This window comes from Bufo gargarizans, chromosome 1 (genome assembly GCF_014858855.1).
Source record: "Bufo gargarizans isolate SCDJY-AF-19 chromosome 1, ASM1485885v1, whole genome shotgun sequence".
NCBI classification, from domain to species: Eukaryota; Metazoa; Chordata; class Amphibia; order Anura; family Bufonidae; genus Bufo; species Bufo gargarizans.
In genome coordinates, this window is record NC_058080.1 from 698985615 (window position 1) to 699004794 (window position 19180).

The following is a 19180-nucleotide window of genomic DNA, read 5'->3' on the forward strand; positions in this document are numbered from 1 at the left end:
TTTTTCCGATATTGAGCCCCTGTGACAGAACTCGGCACCGGAAAAGAAAAACACTAGTGTGAAAGTACCCTAAGTGGTTGTCGAGAACCAATATCACAATCGTTGCAGACTGGGCCTGGAAAAGAGTCCCGGCCACCTGAGAAGAGTCATGGTTATTCATGAATTCCTGCTCTCCCTGCCCACCTGCGTATGACTCACAGGCTTCTACCTAGTTTTCTCCCTATCTCCCTAGGAGAGAACTGCCAATCATCAGCAGATGCTGGTCGGGGAGAGCTGGAGATTATGAATAACAATGACTCTTCTCAAGTAGATTACATTTTTTGTCAAGGCCTGTGCTTCAATCATTATGATGCTGGTTCTTGGCAACCACTTACTAAAATCAGCATTTCTGTTACTAATTTATGATGCCCTCAGTGAGGTCAGCATAAAATTGATGACAGGTTCCCTGTCAGATACAGCTTCTCCACAATTTTTCATCCACTCCTGGTTTTAGCTTCAAAAACGACATGAAAAAAAAAAAAATCTGAACATTTGTCAGCACCCTAACATCAAACTTCTTGGTGACTGCTGACATTTCATCGAAATAATTCATGTTGCAGATGTATCCTCCAGGTGGATTAATGTTTGGCCAAGAGGTTTACATAGCACAGTAGAAAAAAAGACATACTGTATGTCCATGAAGTTCAGTAAGGAGATGGGAGAAGCTTAACTACAAGTACAACAACGAGGATCGGATTTAACCAACACAATACCAGACTATAATTTGGTTGTCCAGGTTCTGACACAAAAATGACCCCAAAGGTCCAGCAGAAGACAAACCTATTTTGATTTGACTTTGGAGTCAATCATTTGCTACTGGAATTGAATTTTCTTGGGTTTAATCACTAATAACCCAATACTTGCTTATGGGAAATATTGATAGCAATGTTTATGGGGCAAGTAAAAGTGGGTGCTCAAGTGTACCATGCAGAATGATTTCTGGTGGGTTCAACATACCCTAATCCAATAACACTGACAATCAGCCTACCCCAGACTTGTGCTCTCAATACGTCATCGAGGCTCTTCCATGACTTGTTCCCACTGAGCAGTCAATCCTCCGTTCCAGTAGAGCTTTTGACTTTTCCTTTTGACTATGAGCCTCCTCGCCCCCTCCCAGCAGGATTGTATACCCATTCCCATTATTTCTCTATGTGCACCGAGCAGCAGATGTTATATAGGATTGATTGCTAATGAAATGATTGCTTCTTGTAACGAACCCAACTTGAACATGCAGCACCAGCTTTAATTAGGCAATTACAAACTGAAAAATTGTATGTGTAGCAATAAACAAATAGGAAATGTAATTATGGCTGAGAGTGCTTGTGCCATGTGGGTAATCAGTGCGCCGGAGCCACCGAGTAGAAGCTTCAGAATAGCTGATGGAAAACAAGCTCGTACGCTTACCACTGGATCCTCGGTATCATTTTCGGTCCAATTTCGGAGAACAGTATTTTCCATAAAAATGCCTTCTCCCCTTGTATTATACAGTATTTCATTATCATTAAAGCCAATGAGGGGAAATAAGACGATCTGTCGTTTTCGCAGATTCAAAATGAACAGAAAAACTCATGATGTCCAATAGAGGACATTGGACATCATGAGTTTTTCTGTTCATGGTAAATATTGGTAAATAATCCGATAGATTGATTAATCTGCTGGTTGTGTTAAAGGGGTAGTGCAGGGTCAGAAAGACGAGGCTGCTTTCTTCCAAATACAGTACTGCAACTCTGCCTTAGGCCTCTTTCACTCGTCCTCATCCATGAAGACATCAGTGACAAAATGGTTAGTGGTTCTACAGCGAGCCCACGTAGGAGGTGAAGAGGAGGATGGAAGTGGTAGTTGTGGCACTGCCTTGGTAGGACTTGTAGTGGTTTGCGGTAGCTGTCCTAATTCTGGCTCTTCCTGGGGACTTGCAGTGAAAGGAGGGGACACCCTTTCTTCCCTCTGGGCACACTGTGATATTGGGGCTTCTGCCTGGTGTGAAATGTGGTGCCTTTGATAGGTAGATGGCTGCAAGTGCAGGGCCGGATAATGGCAGCGGTGTAATGGTGGTGCAAGGCGATAATCAGGCCAGTGTTGGCGTAACAAATCCAGTGTTCTTTACTGGGGTAGTCTAGGCAGGTCATAAACAAAGACATGGGTAACTTTCAGTTCAGATTCTGAGTATTCATAGTGCATACACATTCTACTTTCCAAATCAACCAAAGGAGTGCACATTCACAATACATACTGCAGTTTCCACAGTGGGGTGTAGATCCTCCAACGGGTAGATAATCCTGGTAAAAGCATAGTGGGAGCCTGAGGCAATGTACCCTTTCTACTAGCAGTAAGTCCTGTTGCTATAGAAGAGCAAATGCACTACATGACTATCCTCTGCACTGGTCCTTTCTATTGGCCCTCAACAATTTGTACATTCTGTTCTTCTTTCTCTCTCAGAGGATGAGGTCTCGCTTCTGCCCAGACACATACTGAAGCTTCCTCTTTCTCAGTCTGTCTAGACTAGGCCCACTTCTAACCCAGAGGAGAAGGCCTCGCCTCCACCAACTGAGCAGGGCAACATAACTAAACAATGTTCCCATATCAGCTCTTGGCTTACAAAGATCACATAGACAAAATTAATTAACAATGGTAATTACCCATTCAGTAGCAAATTAACCATTTTCAGTAACCCTCTGGGTCACTGCAGTTCATCCGTGAAAATATCTGTGAAGGATCCATGTTTGGTCTGTGTCCGTTTTTTGCCTCCCACACAGGGTTGCCAATCGTCCAGAAATTTCGGGACAGTCTGTAAAAATAGGCGGCTTTTTTCTGTATCCATGAAAAAAGAGTCTGATGGTACCTGACTAGATTATTTTAGTGATAATTATCATTTTATAGATCATGGTAAATGATGGTGATGAGTTCTTATCACTTTATTGAACTGTAGACATGAATTACTTATAATCTTAATTCATTATGATTTTCCAAATTGTCCATAAAAAATGTTGGCTGTCCGTGATTTCAGGATAAGATGTCCAGAAAAAAAAATATATCTGGTTGGCAACATGAGCCCTAAATGGATAGAATCCGTGTTGTGTCCGTGAAATAAGCCTGTCCAATTTTATGGCCAAAAACAGGTGAGCTTGATAAATGTGCCCCATTGGGTACATGTGCTGTCAGTGTAAACTGCACACTCCCTTGATTCGAGGACATGTCAATAAGGCCTTAGGCCTCCTGCACACGAATGTGTGCACCCATTTGCCGTTCTGTGGCCCGCAAATTGAGGGCCGCAATGCACGAACACCGTCCGTGGGGCAGCAGCAGCGAATCGCGGACCCAGTCACTTTAGTGCTCCCGTAGGGTTCCGTTCCGTGCTTCCGTTCTGCGAATGCGGTCCGCAATACGGCAACGGGAAGTACACATTCGTGTGCAGGAGGCCTTACTGGGGCTACATGGTGACTTTTCTCACTACAACTGAAGATCGCTGTGCAGCACTGCCTAAATCATAAGTAATGCAAGAGAATCGGGCTGACATGAAAACTGAAATATTCAACACTGTCGGATTTTTGGAAAAAAAGGTTACAACACGACCCTATTTACTTACATTACTCGGGATGCAGGTGGTGCTACACAGCCATCTTTGGTTGAAGAGACCATAGTCGTTGTGTAGCCCCAGCCTTGTTTCTGCCATTGGAGCCGAGCTACAGTAAGTTCTCATGGGTAAGTGTAGAGCGGATTTTTTGGAAGAAAGCAGCCATTTTTTTTATTTTGTTCCCTTTAAATAATCATTCATATGAATGGACTCTCTTGCAGATCCACTCCTGTTGACGGATCTTTTTTTTCTTCATAAAGCATGTAACAGTAAAGATAATCCATGATGTAAATGAGCTCCTAGTTTGAGGTCAGCTGCTGAGAAGTAATGCCCCGGGGTACACCGAGACTTTATTATCTTGTCTGCTGGATAACTAGGGTCTCAGAGGAACGTGTCGGGGAGTAATTGTCTCTACGCTGCAGTTATTAAGACTGAATCAGCTTGTCCTCACCTGGGATTACTTTGCATTGACTGAACGTCTCCATCAGGCTGTACATCTCCTCCTCTGTCAGCAACAGGTTCAGATTGTCCTGCGGGAAAACACACATGAGATATGTAGAGAGAGAAATGTGAGGCCTACTAATAAATTGTCAGCAAAGAAGAACGTGTTAATGGCGATTCCACTGCGAAGAATATGTTATAAAGTCTATGAATCCTCAAAATGATGGGAGAACAGATGTTGCTCTTACGGCAGACACTGATCAGAAGTCTCTTGTGTCACGATCGTACCTGCTCGACAGGATCTGGGGTGGAACACGCAGCTTTTCTTCCCAGGATAGCTGAACTTGTGCTAGGCTTCTCAGTCTACCTCTTCCCATCCTCCATTGTACCACATCCTGATCCTGCTTGACGATCACTACTAGTGTTGAGCAAATCAAAGTCCATGAAGTGGGCTTCGATCTGAAATTCAGGATAAATTCGATTTGCCGTGAAGCCGAATTTCCTCGTGCTTCATGGTAGCGAATCGATTTAACCTGAAATAGTGTAAAAAAACAAAAAAAATCATACTTACGGTACCTCCTCCATTTGCTAGCGATGGGCCAGCCGCCATGTTGCTTGAAGATCTCGCATTAAATCCTGTGTACGGTGACGTATGACTTCATCATGCCGGCAGGATGATGCCATCATGGACCGCGCAAGATTTTGCGCTGGATCTTCAAGCAAGATGGCGGAAGCTGGCCCGTCGCTAGCAAATGGATGAGGTAAGTATGATTTTATTAGTTTTTTTTATTTAAATGTGACACTCTGTTATTTATATAAGATGCCGTGATCCTGTAGGAACGCAGCATCTGAGGGGTACAATGAAGGGGAGCGGCGCAATCGCTGCTCCCTGTCATTGCACCCGCTACTTACAAAGAAACGCGCTTCATGACAAATAGAGATGAGCGAATCGAATCCCACAAAGTGGTGGAATGCGATCTGAATTTCAGGAGTTATTCAATTCGCCTAGAAGCCGAATTTCCTTGTGCTCCGTGTCAGCGAATCGATTAATCCTGAAAGTCAAACTTACCGCCTCCATTTAGGCGTGAAGGGCCACCTGCCTCCATCTTGCTTGAAGATCTCGGCCGAAATCCCGTGCCGGCGTGATGAGGTAATCAAGCAAGATGGCGGCGGCCGGCCCATCGTGCGCAAATGGACGCGGTAAGCTTGATGTAATTTTTCTTTAATGTTAATTAAACACTGTTTGTACACTCAGATGCCGCGATCATGTATGAACGCGGCATCTGAGGGGTGCAATGACTGGGGCGGCGCTATCGCCACTCACTGTCATTGCACCCGCTACTTAGAAAAAAATGCGCTTCGTGGCGAAGTAATTTGTCATGAAGCGATTTATTTATTTTTTAATTCGGCGAATCAGCCGAATCCAATTTTCAAGAAATTCGCTCCTCTCTAGTGACAAAGTAATTTGTCAACTAAGCAAATTTTTTGTAACATTTGGAGAAGCAGCCAAATCAAATTTTTTTATCATTCGCTCATCTCTAATCATTACCCCACCCTGGTATGACTGAACTGCATTTACATTTTCAACACAGTATCACATCCCACTTCTGTCTGATCCACATGACACAACCCAGACAAGGATTTGGCATATCTGGGGCCCCAAGCAAAGTTATTCCTGGGGGCCACCTTGGCACGGCTAAGCCCCACTCACGGCCTAGATTCTTATCAGTGGCACCTCTGCTACTGCTCTACTCCTGGGAAGGGCCCCTCTTCCCTCTTGGGCCCCCTCAGTATGTCTGCCCTTTTTTTTTCTTTTTTTTCTGCTAACCTCTTGTGGCCAGCAGGGGGCTCCCTGATCTCTGGGGCTCTAAGCATTTGCTTGGTCTGTGTGGTGGTAAAGTCTGGCCTACTAATTTTACACCTGCTACTACTTACTGCAATGGCCAATAGGGGAGGCAGAAAGAATAGGAGTAGTGGTGCAGATGGGAGTTGTAGTAGCCACGTTGGTTGCCCTCTCCAGGCTCCCTAAGGCTGCTCAGTGAAACGCTGATGGTTGTGCAGTGTGGTATAATGACCAGGCCAGTATTCAACCAATCCTTTACTGAGCAGCTCGGCAGGTTACACATCCAGGCACTTGCAAGGGTCAGTACAGTTTTTACAAAGGGTTTAGACACTTTCCCCCTCAGTTGTGTGTCTGGGAGAGAAGGTCAAGAAATAGTTCCCTCTGAGTCTCTGTCTATATAACCTGTAAGGCCAAGGGGGTGCAAGTTGTCTCTCTCTCTATAACTCTCTTTCTCTCAGAGCACAAGTATGGCACCACAATGCCCAGCTCTATATTATCTTGCTTATTTAGTATTTCTGCAGTACCCACTGTGGGGGCAGATAATTAACAGGTGATCAGGCTGGGTGCCTGAGACTCCCCTCCCTGACCACAATGCAGTGAAGTCCAAAACATGTATATATGTATTGTAATTCTCTGCACTCTCCTTTTTAATGATCGCTGTGCAGTCTGAAATATATGCTCTCCTCTCTGAGCCAGCCACATCTAGCAAAACTGCCTGTCATCTGAAACAAGGGCTGGCTAAGTGAGCTCCCTACTAGGGATGAGTAAACCCGACGTTTTCAGGTTCGGGCTCGGCGTTGGGGCGGTGATGGAATGCCATTATGGATTACGTTAACACGGAATAGAATGGAATTCTATGACAGAATGCAAAACTGAAGCCTTTAAGAGGCATTCCGTCATAATAGAAGTCTATGGGCAGCATAACAGATCCGTCTTGTTTCCGTTATGCTGGACAGGATTTTGTTTTCTGTCCTGCATAACGGAAACCAGACGGATCCGTTATGCTGCTCACAGATTCTATTATGACAGAATGCCTCCGGTTTACATTTCGTCATAGAATTCCATTATATTCTGTGATAACGGAATTCCACCAGAACCCAAACCTGAAAACCTCGGGTTCGCTCATCTATACTCCCTACTCCCCAGGCACAACCTTTGGGAAGCACAGTGTATACAGTACAGTACAGAAAACCCTTTTGCAGTAGGCTTCCAGGACACTGCATTACCTGATTAACTGTCTGGCATTCCAGCATCATTTTGGTGTTCCTCGCGGATCTTTGTTTACAGGGTTGGACCTCAGACATAGCGTAACCTAATAACAACATGTGACCACTGCAGCCAATCAGTGCCCAGAAAGGTACACTATTGCAGCCAGTGATTAGCTGCATTGGTCACATGACATCAGCACTGCAGGCCTGGAAAGAAAGAGGTGTGGACTGGCAGATGCTTATTTTAATTTAATTTTTTATTTTATTTTTCAATTTTAACATCATACCCTGCCTGTGCCCAATTTTTTTCTAACTTGGACACCCCTTTCAAGGAAATATTCTAATGCTGAACGTTGAAGACATTTCTGCAACTGAAAATTCCATTCCATTCATCCTAATAGGTTTATTGTAGCGGGAAACACATGGATTTCTGTATGACCCATTCAGAGGAATGGGACAGTTGCAGAAATCTCTGCAAAACATCCGCCATGTGTGACGTCACTCTTAGGCCCCTTTCACACGGGCGAGTATTCCGCGCGGGTGCGATGCGTGAGTTGAACGCATTGCACCCACACTGAATACCGACCCATTCATTTCTATGGGGCTGTGCACATGAGCGGTGATTTTCACGCATCACTTGTGCGTTAAGTGAAAATCGCAGCATGCTCTATATTGTGCGATTTTCACGTGACGCAGGCCCTATAGAAGTGAATGGGGTGCGTGAAAATCGCATAGCATCCGCAAGCACGTGCGGATGCTATGCGATTTTCACGCACGGTTGCTAGGAGACGATCGGGATGGAGACCTGATCATTATTATTTTCCCTTATAACATGGTTATAAGGGAAAATAGCATTCTGAATACAGAATGCATAGTAAAATAGCGCTGGAGGGGTTAAAAAAAAATAAAAAAATTATTTAACTCACCTTAGTCCACTTGTTCGCGTAGCCGGCATCTCCTTCTGTCTTCATCTTAGCTTTGTGTAGCAACAGGACCTGTGGTGACGTCACAGTCATCACATGATCCATCACCATGGTAAAAGATCATGTGACTGACCATGTGATGACCGGAGTGACGTCATCACAGGTCCTGTTGATGTAATTAATGCTCACCCCAGGTCCTTTTCAGCAAAGGAGACAGAAGGAGATGCCGGGCTACGCGAACAAGTGGACTAAGGTGAGTTAAATTTTTTTTTTTTTTTAACCCCTCCAGCGCTATTTGACTATGCATTCTGTATTCAGAATGCTATTATTTTCCCTTAGAACCATGTTATAAGGGAAAATAATACAATCTACAGAACACCGATCCCAAACCCGAACTTCTGTGAAGAAGTTCGGGTTTGAGTACCAAACATGCGCAATTTTTTTCACACGAGTGCAAAACGCATGACAATGTTTTGCACTCGCGCAGAAAAATCGCGGGTGTTCCCGTAACGCACTCGCACATTTTCCCGCAACTCCCGTGTGAAAGAGGCCTTAGGTCTCATGCACACGACCGTATGTATTTTGCGGTCTGTAAAAAATACGGATGGCGTCTGTGTGCATTCCATATTTTGCGGAACGGAACAGCTGGCCCCTAATAGAACAGTCCTATCCTTGTCCGTAATGTGGTACTGCAATACGGACATATGGAAACAGAATGCACATGGAGTAACTTCAGGATTTTTTTTTTATGCGGACCCATTGAAATGAATAGTTCTGCATACGGTCTGCAAAAAAAAAAGGAACGGACACTGAAAAAAAATACGTTCGTGTGCATGAGCCCTCAGGCTAACATGCACACGGCTGCACCGTGTTTTGCGGTCCACAAATTAAAGATCCGCAAAACACTGATGCTGCTTGTGTGCGTTCTGCAATTTAGGACACATTTTATTTTGTTTGCGTGGCCACGGAACGGAGCAACAGATACGGGTTTCAAAACGGCAAAACCGCTTGTTTTTTCATGCGGATTTTTGTGCATTTCCACACGAGATCCATGTGTTACTTGTGTATTTTGGTGCGGATTTGATGCCGATTTTCCACAGATCTCACCCTTGCACTGAGAAGGGTGAAATCCGCACACAAAAAATGTCATAATCAGGTTAGTTTCTGCACCGAGATTTGTCTAACCTCGTTCACATTGCAAGTGCTGAATTACGCTGCCATTTTTTTCGACCAGCAAGAATCAGTACGAAAAAACAGCAAAGCCTGCACGTAGCCGTGGGCTCCCATGGTCCTAGTGAATTCGGATCCAGGCCAAGACACCTCCTTTTGTTTAAAATGCAGGCCACAGACAACGTTGTCCCTTTCCTAACCTGACATACTTGTTAGCCACGTCCTGTGGAGTGTTCCTTTCCCCGGGGGATGCAACGCTTATTCACTATAACATTAAATCAATGCTTTAGACTTTGTAATAAAATCAGAAACAATAATAATATACTGAAACTACAAAGTAATTACAGCCATTAATCTCTTCTCACATACTGTTCCCTCTATATTAAAGGCGGCCGGGGCGGAGAGCATCGAATCCACTGACAAATGATGGTATATAACTAGATTCCCGAGTATATGGTCCACACTTCATCACTGAGGGGCAGGCCAGGTCATACTGAGTACTCGGCTCAGCAAGAACATTTGTCACATACTGCTGGCTTCGAGATAATCACAAATATAAAAATAATGAAAAAGTACAGATGTAGCAGGGTTGACACGGTCAAATATAATTCATATGAGTAGAATAGAAGTTTGTTCACACGCAGCAGATTTGTTGCAGATACGGCACTTCTGTGCAGGACTGGTGCGAGGATTTTGGCCACCCTAGGCGAAAGCTAATTTTGCCGCCCCCCTTGACTCAGCCTATTGACCACGCCTTTTTTTGTCAGCCACCTATTTAATGATTGTTGCATGCAACATTTTAAATGACCAGCTAATTTTAGATATTCTAGATATTCTTGGTGGTCATCTGTGCCATTTTGGCCTCAAAACATTACATGACCCCCTACACTACATTACATTATTGACAACTGTAAGTTTTTACCTGGACTGGTGGTGGCCTAGGTGTGTTTATCAGCAGGTCTGCTCCAGTCACTGTTATGGGGGATCTGTGGATGGCACTGTTATGGAGGATCTGTGGATGACACTATTATGGGGGGATCTGTGGATGGCACTGGTATGGCGGATCTGTGGATGACACTATTATGGGGGGATCTGTGGATGACACTATTATGGTGGATCTGTGGATGACACTGTTATGGAGGGGGATCTCTGGATAACACTTATGGAGGGGGATCTGTGGATGACACATACCGTATATTGCATCTTATGCTATATGTGTCATCCACAGATCCACCCCATGACAGTGTCATCCACAGATCCCCCTCCCTATAACAGTGTTATCCACAGATCCCCCTTCCTATAAAAGTGTCATCTACAGATCCCCCTCCCCGCCACTCACAGGAATATACATTTATAAACTGTAATCTGTATCCTGCAGTAACTTTAAATCAGCGCTCATCTCTTCACTACCTTACACTCAGCTCCAGTAACAGGCAGTGCGGGCGGCGCTCACTCACTGACGTCACTCGCCTGCGCCGCCTAGTGGGAGGAGCAGGCGCGTGATGTCAGTGAGTAAGCACCGCCCGCACTGCCTGTTACCGGAGCCAAGTGTAAGGTAGTAAAGAGATGAGCGCTGATTTAAAGTTAAAGTTACTGCAGGATACGAATTACAGTTTATAAATGTATACTCCTGTGAGCAGCGGGCCGGTGTAGAGTAGCGCAGGAGAGTCAGAGCGGAGAGCGCTGTGACTTCTATTGCGGCCAGAGCGGCGCACCCAGCAAGAGTGCGCTCTACGAGGTTGCCTACCTTGCTTATGGGTGGAGCCGACCCTGCTTCTGTGACTGTCCCATTCGTTTGAATGGAGCTGGCAGAAATCAATGTGCATTTTCCAGAAAACAGAACCCATTCAAATTAATGGCAGTGATTTTCAACTGTCAAATGTCACATTTTTGGTGATGTATTGACGCATATGTCAGGGTTCGCATAGCGAAGTTTATCAGATGTAGCATTGATGAGTTTGTTAATACAACTCTTTATCAGATGAAGTTAGTGATGAAATTGTCATACAGGATGTAGCAGTGCTGACATAATTCATGGGAATATTACAGTGCTTGGGGCTGGAAGGATAGTTCTGCATCATGTGTACTTAAAGAAATAAAGTATCGTGATGCACAAGCAATTCTGTTCCTAAGGCCTCTTTGACACAGTCAGTATTTGGTCAGTATTTTTGCATCAGTATTTGTAAGCCAAAACCAGGAGTGGGTCCAAAACATAGAAGAGGTGCAAATATTTCTATTCAATTTCTATTACGTAGGTTCCACTAATGGTTTTGGCTTACAAATACTGATGCAAAATACTGAGCAAATACTGACCGTGTGAAACAGGCCAAAGACTTAAGTTACATATTTAGCTCTGTTACATCTATAAAGTATAATCAAAAGAATTAAAAAAAAGTATTATGGCATTATGCAAATTCTACACCAGAGAGCTCATGGTCATCTAAGGAGTAGAGGGGACACTATCACGGCGAAGTGTGGGAGGGGAACGCCATACGAAACACAAAAGGGATGGAGAAGATACCAGGCCTGCAAACTGGTTAAAGGGGGAAGTTCACCACCTAATAAATCCCAACCCGAGCCCTGACTGCTAACAGAATGAACAGACCCCTATGGTAGGACTGTTCATCCACAGGAACCTAAGCCTGGCTCATCCTAGAAGGCCCTGAAGATAGTGATTGGGCAACAGACGACCTATTCCTTCCCAGTTGAAGGAACAAGAGTCTGCCTCAGGTCTGGTACCAAGAGACAAGGAAATAAACACAATACAAAAAGGAAAGACACTTAACTCTGGGTAAATGGAAAGCAGGAACTCAGCCGAGACCCAGACACCAAACGATCCACAACCAGAATGAGCTATCAATTGCAAGGAGTGATCTACACCTGAAAAGGAGCTGTGGACATCCCAGCAACACATAGACAAAGTGAAACCAAAAGAAGATGTCAGATCACTGACATGCAGCAAGTCTTTCAGATCTTCTACCACCTATCACGGGTGTGACAGTACTACGGGTGGCCTCTAGACACCCATGACCCACTTTATCTGCATGAACTCTGTGAAAAGCTTTCACCAGACGCTTAGCATTAATGTCGGCCACTGGGACCCACATCCTCTCCTCCAGTCCGTAACCCTTCCAGTGCATGAGATACTGGAGAGATCTACGGAGAACTCTGGAGTCAATTATCCTGGAGATTTGAAATTCCAAATTACCGTCATCATAGGAGCGGGAGGTTCAACAGGTTCAACATAACTCTTCAGGCAACGGAATACATTATGAATTTTCATAGCTTAGGGGTGCTCAAGACGAAAGTCTAGCGGGTTAACAATGGCAGTGATCTTATATGGACCAATAAACCTTTGACCCAACTTCCAAGAAGGTATTTTCAACTTAATGTTTCTTGGGGACAGCCACACAGAATCACCCACTCTCAGGTCTGGACCATTCATACGTCTCTTGTCTGCCATACTTTTATACTTCTTGCCCATCTTTTCCAGATTATTTTGAATTTACCGCCAAATAGCTGACAAAGAAGATGAAAATCTTTCCTCTTCAGGTATACCAGAAGTCTTGGTGCCAGAAAATGTGCAAAATTGCGGGTGGAACCCATATGCCCCCAAAAACGGCGACTTATCAGTAGATTCCTGTCTACGGTTGTTTATGGCAAATTTGGCCAAAGACAAAAATAAAGTCTCCAAATTCTAGTCCATTCGAATGAGGGTGAGAGTCTGAAGAGAAGGACAATTGTACCCCCAGACCAGTACAGAACGCCTGGTAAACCTGGTAAAGCTATAAAGTGCACCATCTTACTAAAGTGATCAACAACCACCAGAATCATAGTTTTCCACGAAGAATTTGGTAAATCTGTGATAAAATCCATGGATAAATGAGTCCATGGTCTAGAAGGAATGGGCAGCGAAGTAAAGATCCGGAAGGCCAGGTATGTGTCACCATAGGACGTGCACAAGTACTACAAGCTGACACATAGTCCTCAACAAACTTGCATAAACCTGGCCACCATATTTCGAGATCGACAGTGGATCTGCTCCCTGGGTGTCCTATGAGAACAGTACAGTGATGTTCCTCAAACAACTTGTGACGTAGCTCAGAAGGAACAAACAACTTCCCCGGAGGGCAAGAATCCGGTGCTTCTCCCTAGGCCTCCAACATCTCTGCCTCAAGGTTGGGGTATAGGGTGGATATTACTACCCCTTCGGACAATATCGGGCCAGGATCTTCCGAATCACCTCCCCCAGAAAAGCTATGTGACAAGGCATCAGCCTTGATATTCTTAACTCTAGGGCGATAGGTGACAATTAAATTAAATCTGGTAAAAAAACAACCACCATCTGGCCTGTCTTGGGTTCAGATGTTTAGCTGACTCCAAGTAAGCCAGATTTTTGTGATCAGTGAGCACCGTAATAGGATGAATTGCTCCTTCCAACCAATGACACCATTCTTCAAAAGCCAATTTAATGGCCAGCAATTCCCTATTACCCACGTCATAATTCCTTTCAGCAGCTGAGAGTTTCTTAGAGAAGAATGCGCATGGACGCCATTTACTAGGTGAAGGACCCTGCAACAGGACCGCTCCTACCACAACCTCAGATGCGTCAACTTCCACAATGAATGGCTGTGACACATCCGGTTGCACTAGTATAGGGGCAGAAGCAAAACACTCCTTCACCTCTGAAAAGGCTTTTAATGCCGCATCCGACCAGACTGAGATATCCAAACCTTTCCTAGTCATGTCCTTTAAAGATTTAACCACAGTGGAGTAGTTCAAAATGAATGTACGATAGTAGTTGGTGAACCCCAAAAACCGCATAAGGGCTTTAAAATTTTCGGGACGATCCCAGTCCAGCACAGCACGGACCTTCTCAGGATCCATCCGAAAACCTAAGGATGAGAGTAGATGACCCAGGAATTGCACTTCCTGATCGGCAAATACACACTTCTCCATCTTAGCATACAATTTATTCTCTTTTAGGATCTGTAACACCTGTCTCACGTGATCCTGATGGGTCTTCATATCAGGAGAATAAATTAGTATATCATCCAGATATACCACAAGAAACCTCCCCACAAGATAATTAAATATGTCATTAACGAAGTGTTGAAAAACTGCAGGAGCATTGGTTAACCCAAAAGGCATGATCAGATTCTTAAAATGACCTTCAGGGGTATTAATTGCCATCTTCCATTCGTCCCCTTCCTTGATCTTTACCAGATTATATGTTCCCCTCAAATCCAACTTGGATAACACCTTGGCACTGACAATCTGATTAAACAAATCTGGGATCAAAGGAAGGGAATAAGGATCACGGACAGTGATACGATTAAGTTCACGGAAGTCCAAACATGTCCTGAGAGTACTGTCCTTTTTCTTAACAAAGAAAAATCCAGTGGCCACTGGGGATTTAGACGGTGTGATATGTCCCTTAGCCAAACTATCGGTGATATATTCTCGCATGGCCTTTCTTTCGGGGTCAGAAAGATTATATAATTGAGATTTGGGGAATTTAGCTCAGGGAATAAGATTGATGGGACAATCATGATCCCGATGCGGAGGTAATTCCTGGCCTCCACTTTCAGAAAATACATCAGAGAATTCAGATATAAATGAGGGTACAGCTTTAGTAGTTACAGCAAAAATCGATGTATTAAGACAATTTTCTGTGCAATAATCACTCCAATAGAAAATCTGTCTCGCTTGCCAATGGATGGTAAGATTATGTTTACTTAACCATGGCAAGCCCAAAACCAACGGAGCAGACAGACCCTCCAACACAAAACACGGAATGAATTCCTGATGAAAATCACCCACCCTGAATTTGATGTTCTGCACCATCTGTGATAAGTATTTTTGAGTAAGTGGAGCGGAATCAATTGCAAACACAGAAATATTTTTTTCTAATGCACTTGTTGACAATCCATGCATGCGAACGAACTGACCATCAACTAGGTTAACCCCTGCCCCACTGTCCAAAAAAATGTTCAACATTTTGGACTCTAGCGCCACCTCAGCAGACAGGAGAAATTGAGTACTACCAGTAAATGATAACTTTAAGTTCTTTGGCTCTCCACCCACACCACCAAGAGTAAAATCGGAATTAAACATTTTATTTTTGTTTTCACCTTGACGCTGAACGTATGGACATACATTAACAAAATGTCCCTTTTTACCACAGAAAAAACAGGCTCCTTTTTTATGACCAACATTCCTTCCCACAGGTCTAGTGGTGGCTCCCCCGAACTGCATGGGCTCGCCACCAGACAAACGCTAAAGTTTCTCTTCACCCAAAGTATCAGAGGAAGCCGCCACCTCCATAGGATAGTACGTCCTGAGAGTGAGAGACCTTAGATCTCTCTCTCAGACATCTATCGATACGTACAGCAAGTGACATAGCCGTCTCCAATGACTCCGGATTTTTGTGAAAGGCCAACACTTCTTTCAGCCTCTCTGATAACCCCTGGCAAAATTGACTATGGAGAGCTGGATCATTCCACTCCGTATCCGTAGCCCTATCTCCTAAATTCAGAGTAATAGATCTCTGCAGACCGCTTTTCCTGGCGTAAACCACGCAACTTGGTCTCGGCCAGGGAAATCCGATCCAGGTCATCGTAGATCAGACCTAGAGCTTCGAAAAACTCATCTACCGACCGGAGGGACTATAATCCAGTCAGCAAAGAAAGAGCCCACGCCTGAGCATCTCCTTTAAGCAATGGCATGATTATACCCACTCTTTGACTCTCATCAACAGAAGAATGAGGACGTAGCTTAAAATATAATTTGTATGATTCCTTAAACGGCATGAGATTGTCACTGCCCCTGGAAAATCTGTCCGGGAGAGCAACCTTGGGTTCAGGGATGGACTGATTGCCACTGTCGGAACCAGCCGCTTGAAGTCTCTGGTTCTGCGAGACAGTTTTGCAGAGGTCAGCTACCTCCAAAGACAACCCCTGTAGTTGTCTGACTAGTGCAGAGATTGGATCCATCGCTGCATTGACACAAACAAAAATTGCAGTTTTGGTGGTTGATAATGTCACGGCGTGGTGTGGCAGGGGAACTCCACACCAAACACAAAAGAGATGGAGATGGTACCAGGTCTGCAAACTAGGGAAAGGGGGAATGTCACTGCCTAATAAATTCCAACCCGAACCCTGGCTGCTAACAGAATGAACAGACCCCGATGGTAGGATTGTTCATCCACAGGAACCTAAGCCTGGCTCACCCTAGAAGGCCCTGAAGATAGTGATAGGGCAACAGATGACCTGTTCCTTCCCAGCTGAAGGAACAAGAGTCTGCCTCAGGTCTGGTACCAAGAGACAGGGGAATAAACAAATACAAAAAGGAAAGAAACAACTCCGGGTAAATGGAAAGCAGGAACTCGCCTAAGATCCAGACACCAAATGATCCACAACCAGAATAAGCTATCAACTGCAAGGAGTGATGGGTAAAGCCAGAATAAGAAGCGAGTAGTAATGGTCACATCATCTATACCTGAAAAGGAGGTGTGGACATCCCAGCAACACATAGACAAAGTGAAACCAAAGAAGTTGTCAGATCACTGACGTGCAGACAGTCTTTCAGATCTTCTACCACCTGTCAAGGATATGACAGACACCTGCCCAGGTATTGTTGGGTGGCTTAGCGGTTATGTAGTACCCCAGAGCAGGCACAACCATTCCTACACCCTGCTACTGTCTTTAACAGCCAACAAATAATGTCATCTGTGTACTTGATTCCAGGTCCTTTTATATTGTGCCTTAATAACATGGCTATGCATACTGTGCCTGGTTCACCTGCAGGTGGCAGTGTATGTAGCAGTGTGTCTGGCAGAGAAAGTATCTTTAAGTGGAATGGAACTCACCATTCCCCTCTTCCCCCTTTTGGGTAGAAATGTGCTAGTCCTGCTTCCTACCCAGGGAGGGGTTGCAGGAACATGTAGTTAAGTCGATAGTAGAGTTGGAAAGAGAAGAGACATAGTGTAGTGAGGGGAGCTCCCCCCTTCTGCATCAGGAGTCTTTCAGGGGAAGCAGCTCATAGAGCACCACGACACCTTGCAGTTTATAGACTGAGTATTACAAGGAGGATCAACAGTCAAGGACACCCCACTCAAAGGTACCAGAACTGTCATAAAGTCCAGTAACCTGACTGAAGCCAAAGATTAGCATAGTAGAGAGATAAAGCCAAGTATTCAAGTTTGCCTACCTCAAAACCTGCTGGAGCCAGAGAAAGATCAAGTATTGTCTGGATACAAGTTTATTCAAGTAAAGCTGTTGAACTTTATCAAGTCTGGACTCGACTTATTATTCACCAACTACAACTCTTTGAATACTACGGAGCCTAACCCTGGGGAGCAACGGTATCCAGGTAGGAGCACAGTGACACACAAAATAGTAAGGCCGCATCGCCACTCGACATTTCCTAAATACTGGGGCCCTGATCGTGTCCTGGGGGGCAGCACGCTGCAGTTACCACTCGTGTCCAGTTGCAACAGTTTGTCCTGAGTTCAAATTCAACATCTGCATCTGCTGGGTTTAAGACCCATCCTGCCCCATGCTGAACAGATATACTAATAGGGAGTTTAGATTGTGAGCTCCACTGGGGACTGAATACGTTGGTGCTATATAAGCCAGAGAAATAATATACTTGTAATAATTTTTATTAGATGTTTTATTTATCATATTCCTTGCTACTATGTGTGAACTGTAAATGTCCATTTTCTATAACCATTGCAGGTCCACATCATAAGAGCGCCTCCACATAGCACCAAAGATTTGCATATACCTACTACATCAATTGAGTTTTCAGATCCCTCTATGGTATTTTGTGACATTGCGTTATTTGATATATCATTGTACAGTTTATATCACATGCAATTGTAATGTATATGGTGACTGCCAATAGTGGGAGTGTATGGTTTACTTGTGCATGTGAGATTTAGCCACCCACATAACCAGGGGTGTGGGGCTTTGGTATTATACAGTGTGTCTTTATTGGTTTAAACTGATGTTTCAAGAAAGTATAATCCTTTTTTTATTAGAGGTGCATGCTTTCTTTTTATGTGATATGTCTGTTTGATGTAGCATGCCAGCTAGCACTCTTACGTACATAATGTATTAGAGTGATGCCTACTGATTGCTTTCCATCTAAAACTAGCCTAAGGCCTCATGCACATGACCGTTCAGTTTTTTGCGGTCCGCAATCCGCGGATCCGCAAAAAACGGAAGCCGCCCGTGTTGCCTTCCACAATTTGCGGAATGGAACGGGCGCCGGCAATATAAATGCCTATTCGTGTCCGCAAAGCGCGGAAAAGAATAGGACATGTTATATTTTTTTAGCGGGGCCACGGAACAGAGCCACGGATGCGGACAGCACACGGAGTGCTGTCCGCATCTTTTGCGGCCCCATTGAAGTGAATGGATCGGCGGCTCGGATGCGGACCCAAACAACGGTCGTGTGCATAAGGCCTAACACTGAGAGAAGGGAGGAGGAGACCAAAGAGAGAGAGCGTTCAGAAACAGGATCAGTGCTCTTGTGGATTTATGTCAGATTCACCAGCTAAGTGAAGGACTTACACACACTCTGTAGAAGCAAAAGAGTAGGACACTTTTATTGAAGACTATTTAGAAAATTCATTTCGGGAAGCAAATGAACTATAAATATAAATGAATTGCAGAGGTGTCCATGGCCTTTAAGGGCTCATGCACACATGATATGGCTCTGTAACATCGGCCTATTGACTACTAAGACACACTCTGTATATTTATACAGAGGCAAAATTGTTTTCCGCTGTGATTAATGTGAACATTTTGGAGGAAAAAATTGCATATGGAGGTATTTTTCTCTAGATACTGCTAAAGAAGACGGAGTACTTATGGGGAGACCCATGGTCCGTGGACATGTGATTTGTACATGAGCTCTAAGGCTGCCATCGTCAGGTATGCCATCGGTTTCCATACTCCCCTATTGACTGCATATT

The 19180-nt window shown here is 44.4% G+C and overlaps 1 protein-coding gene across 1 annotated transcript in view; it reads right to left on the reverse strand.

Annotated features, from left to right (window-relative positions):
* Window positions 1-19180, reverse strand: part of PHF24 (PHD finger protein 24) — a 68158-nt gene that overhangs the window by 13502 nt on the left and 35476 nt on the right. The window contains exon 3 of the mRNA XM_044292599.1: window positions 4062-4140. Coding sequence (XP_044148534.1) covers window positions 4062-4140 — 79 coding nt within the window. The remainder of the gene's footprint in view (window positions 1-4061; window positions 4141-19180) is intronic.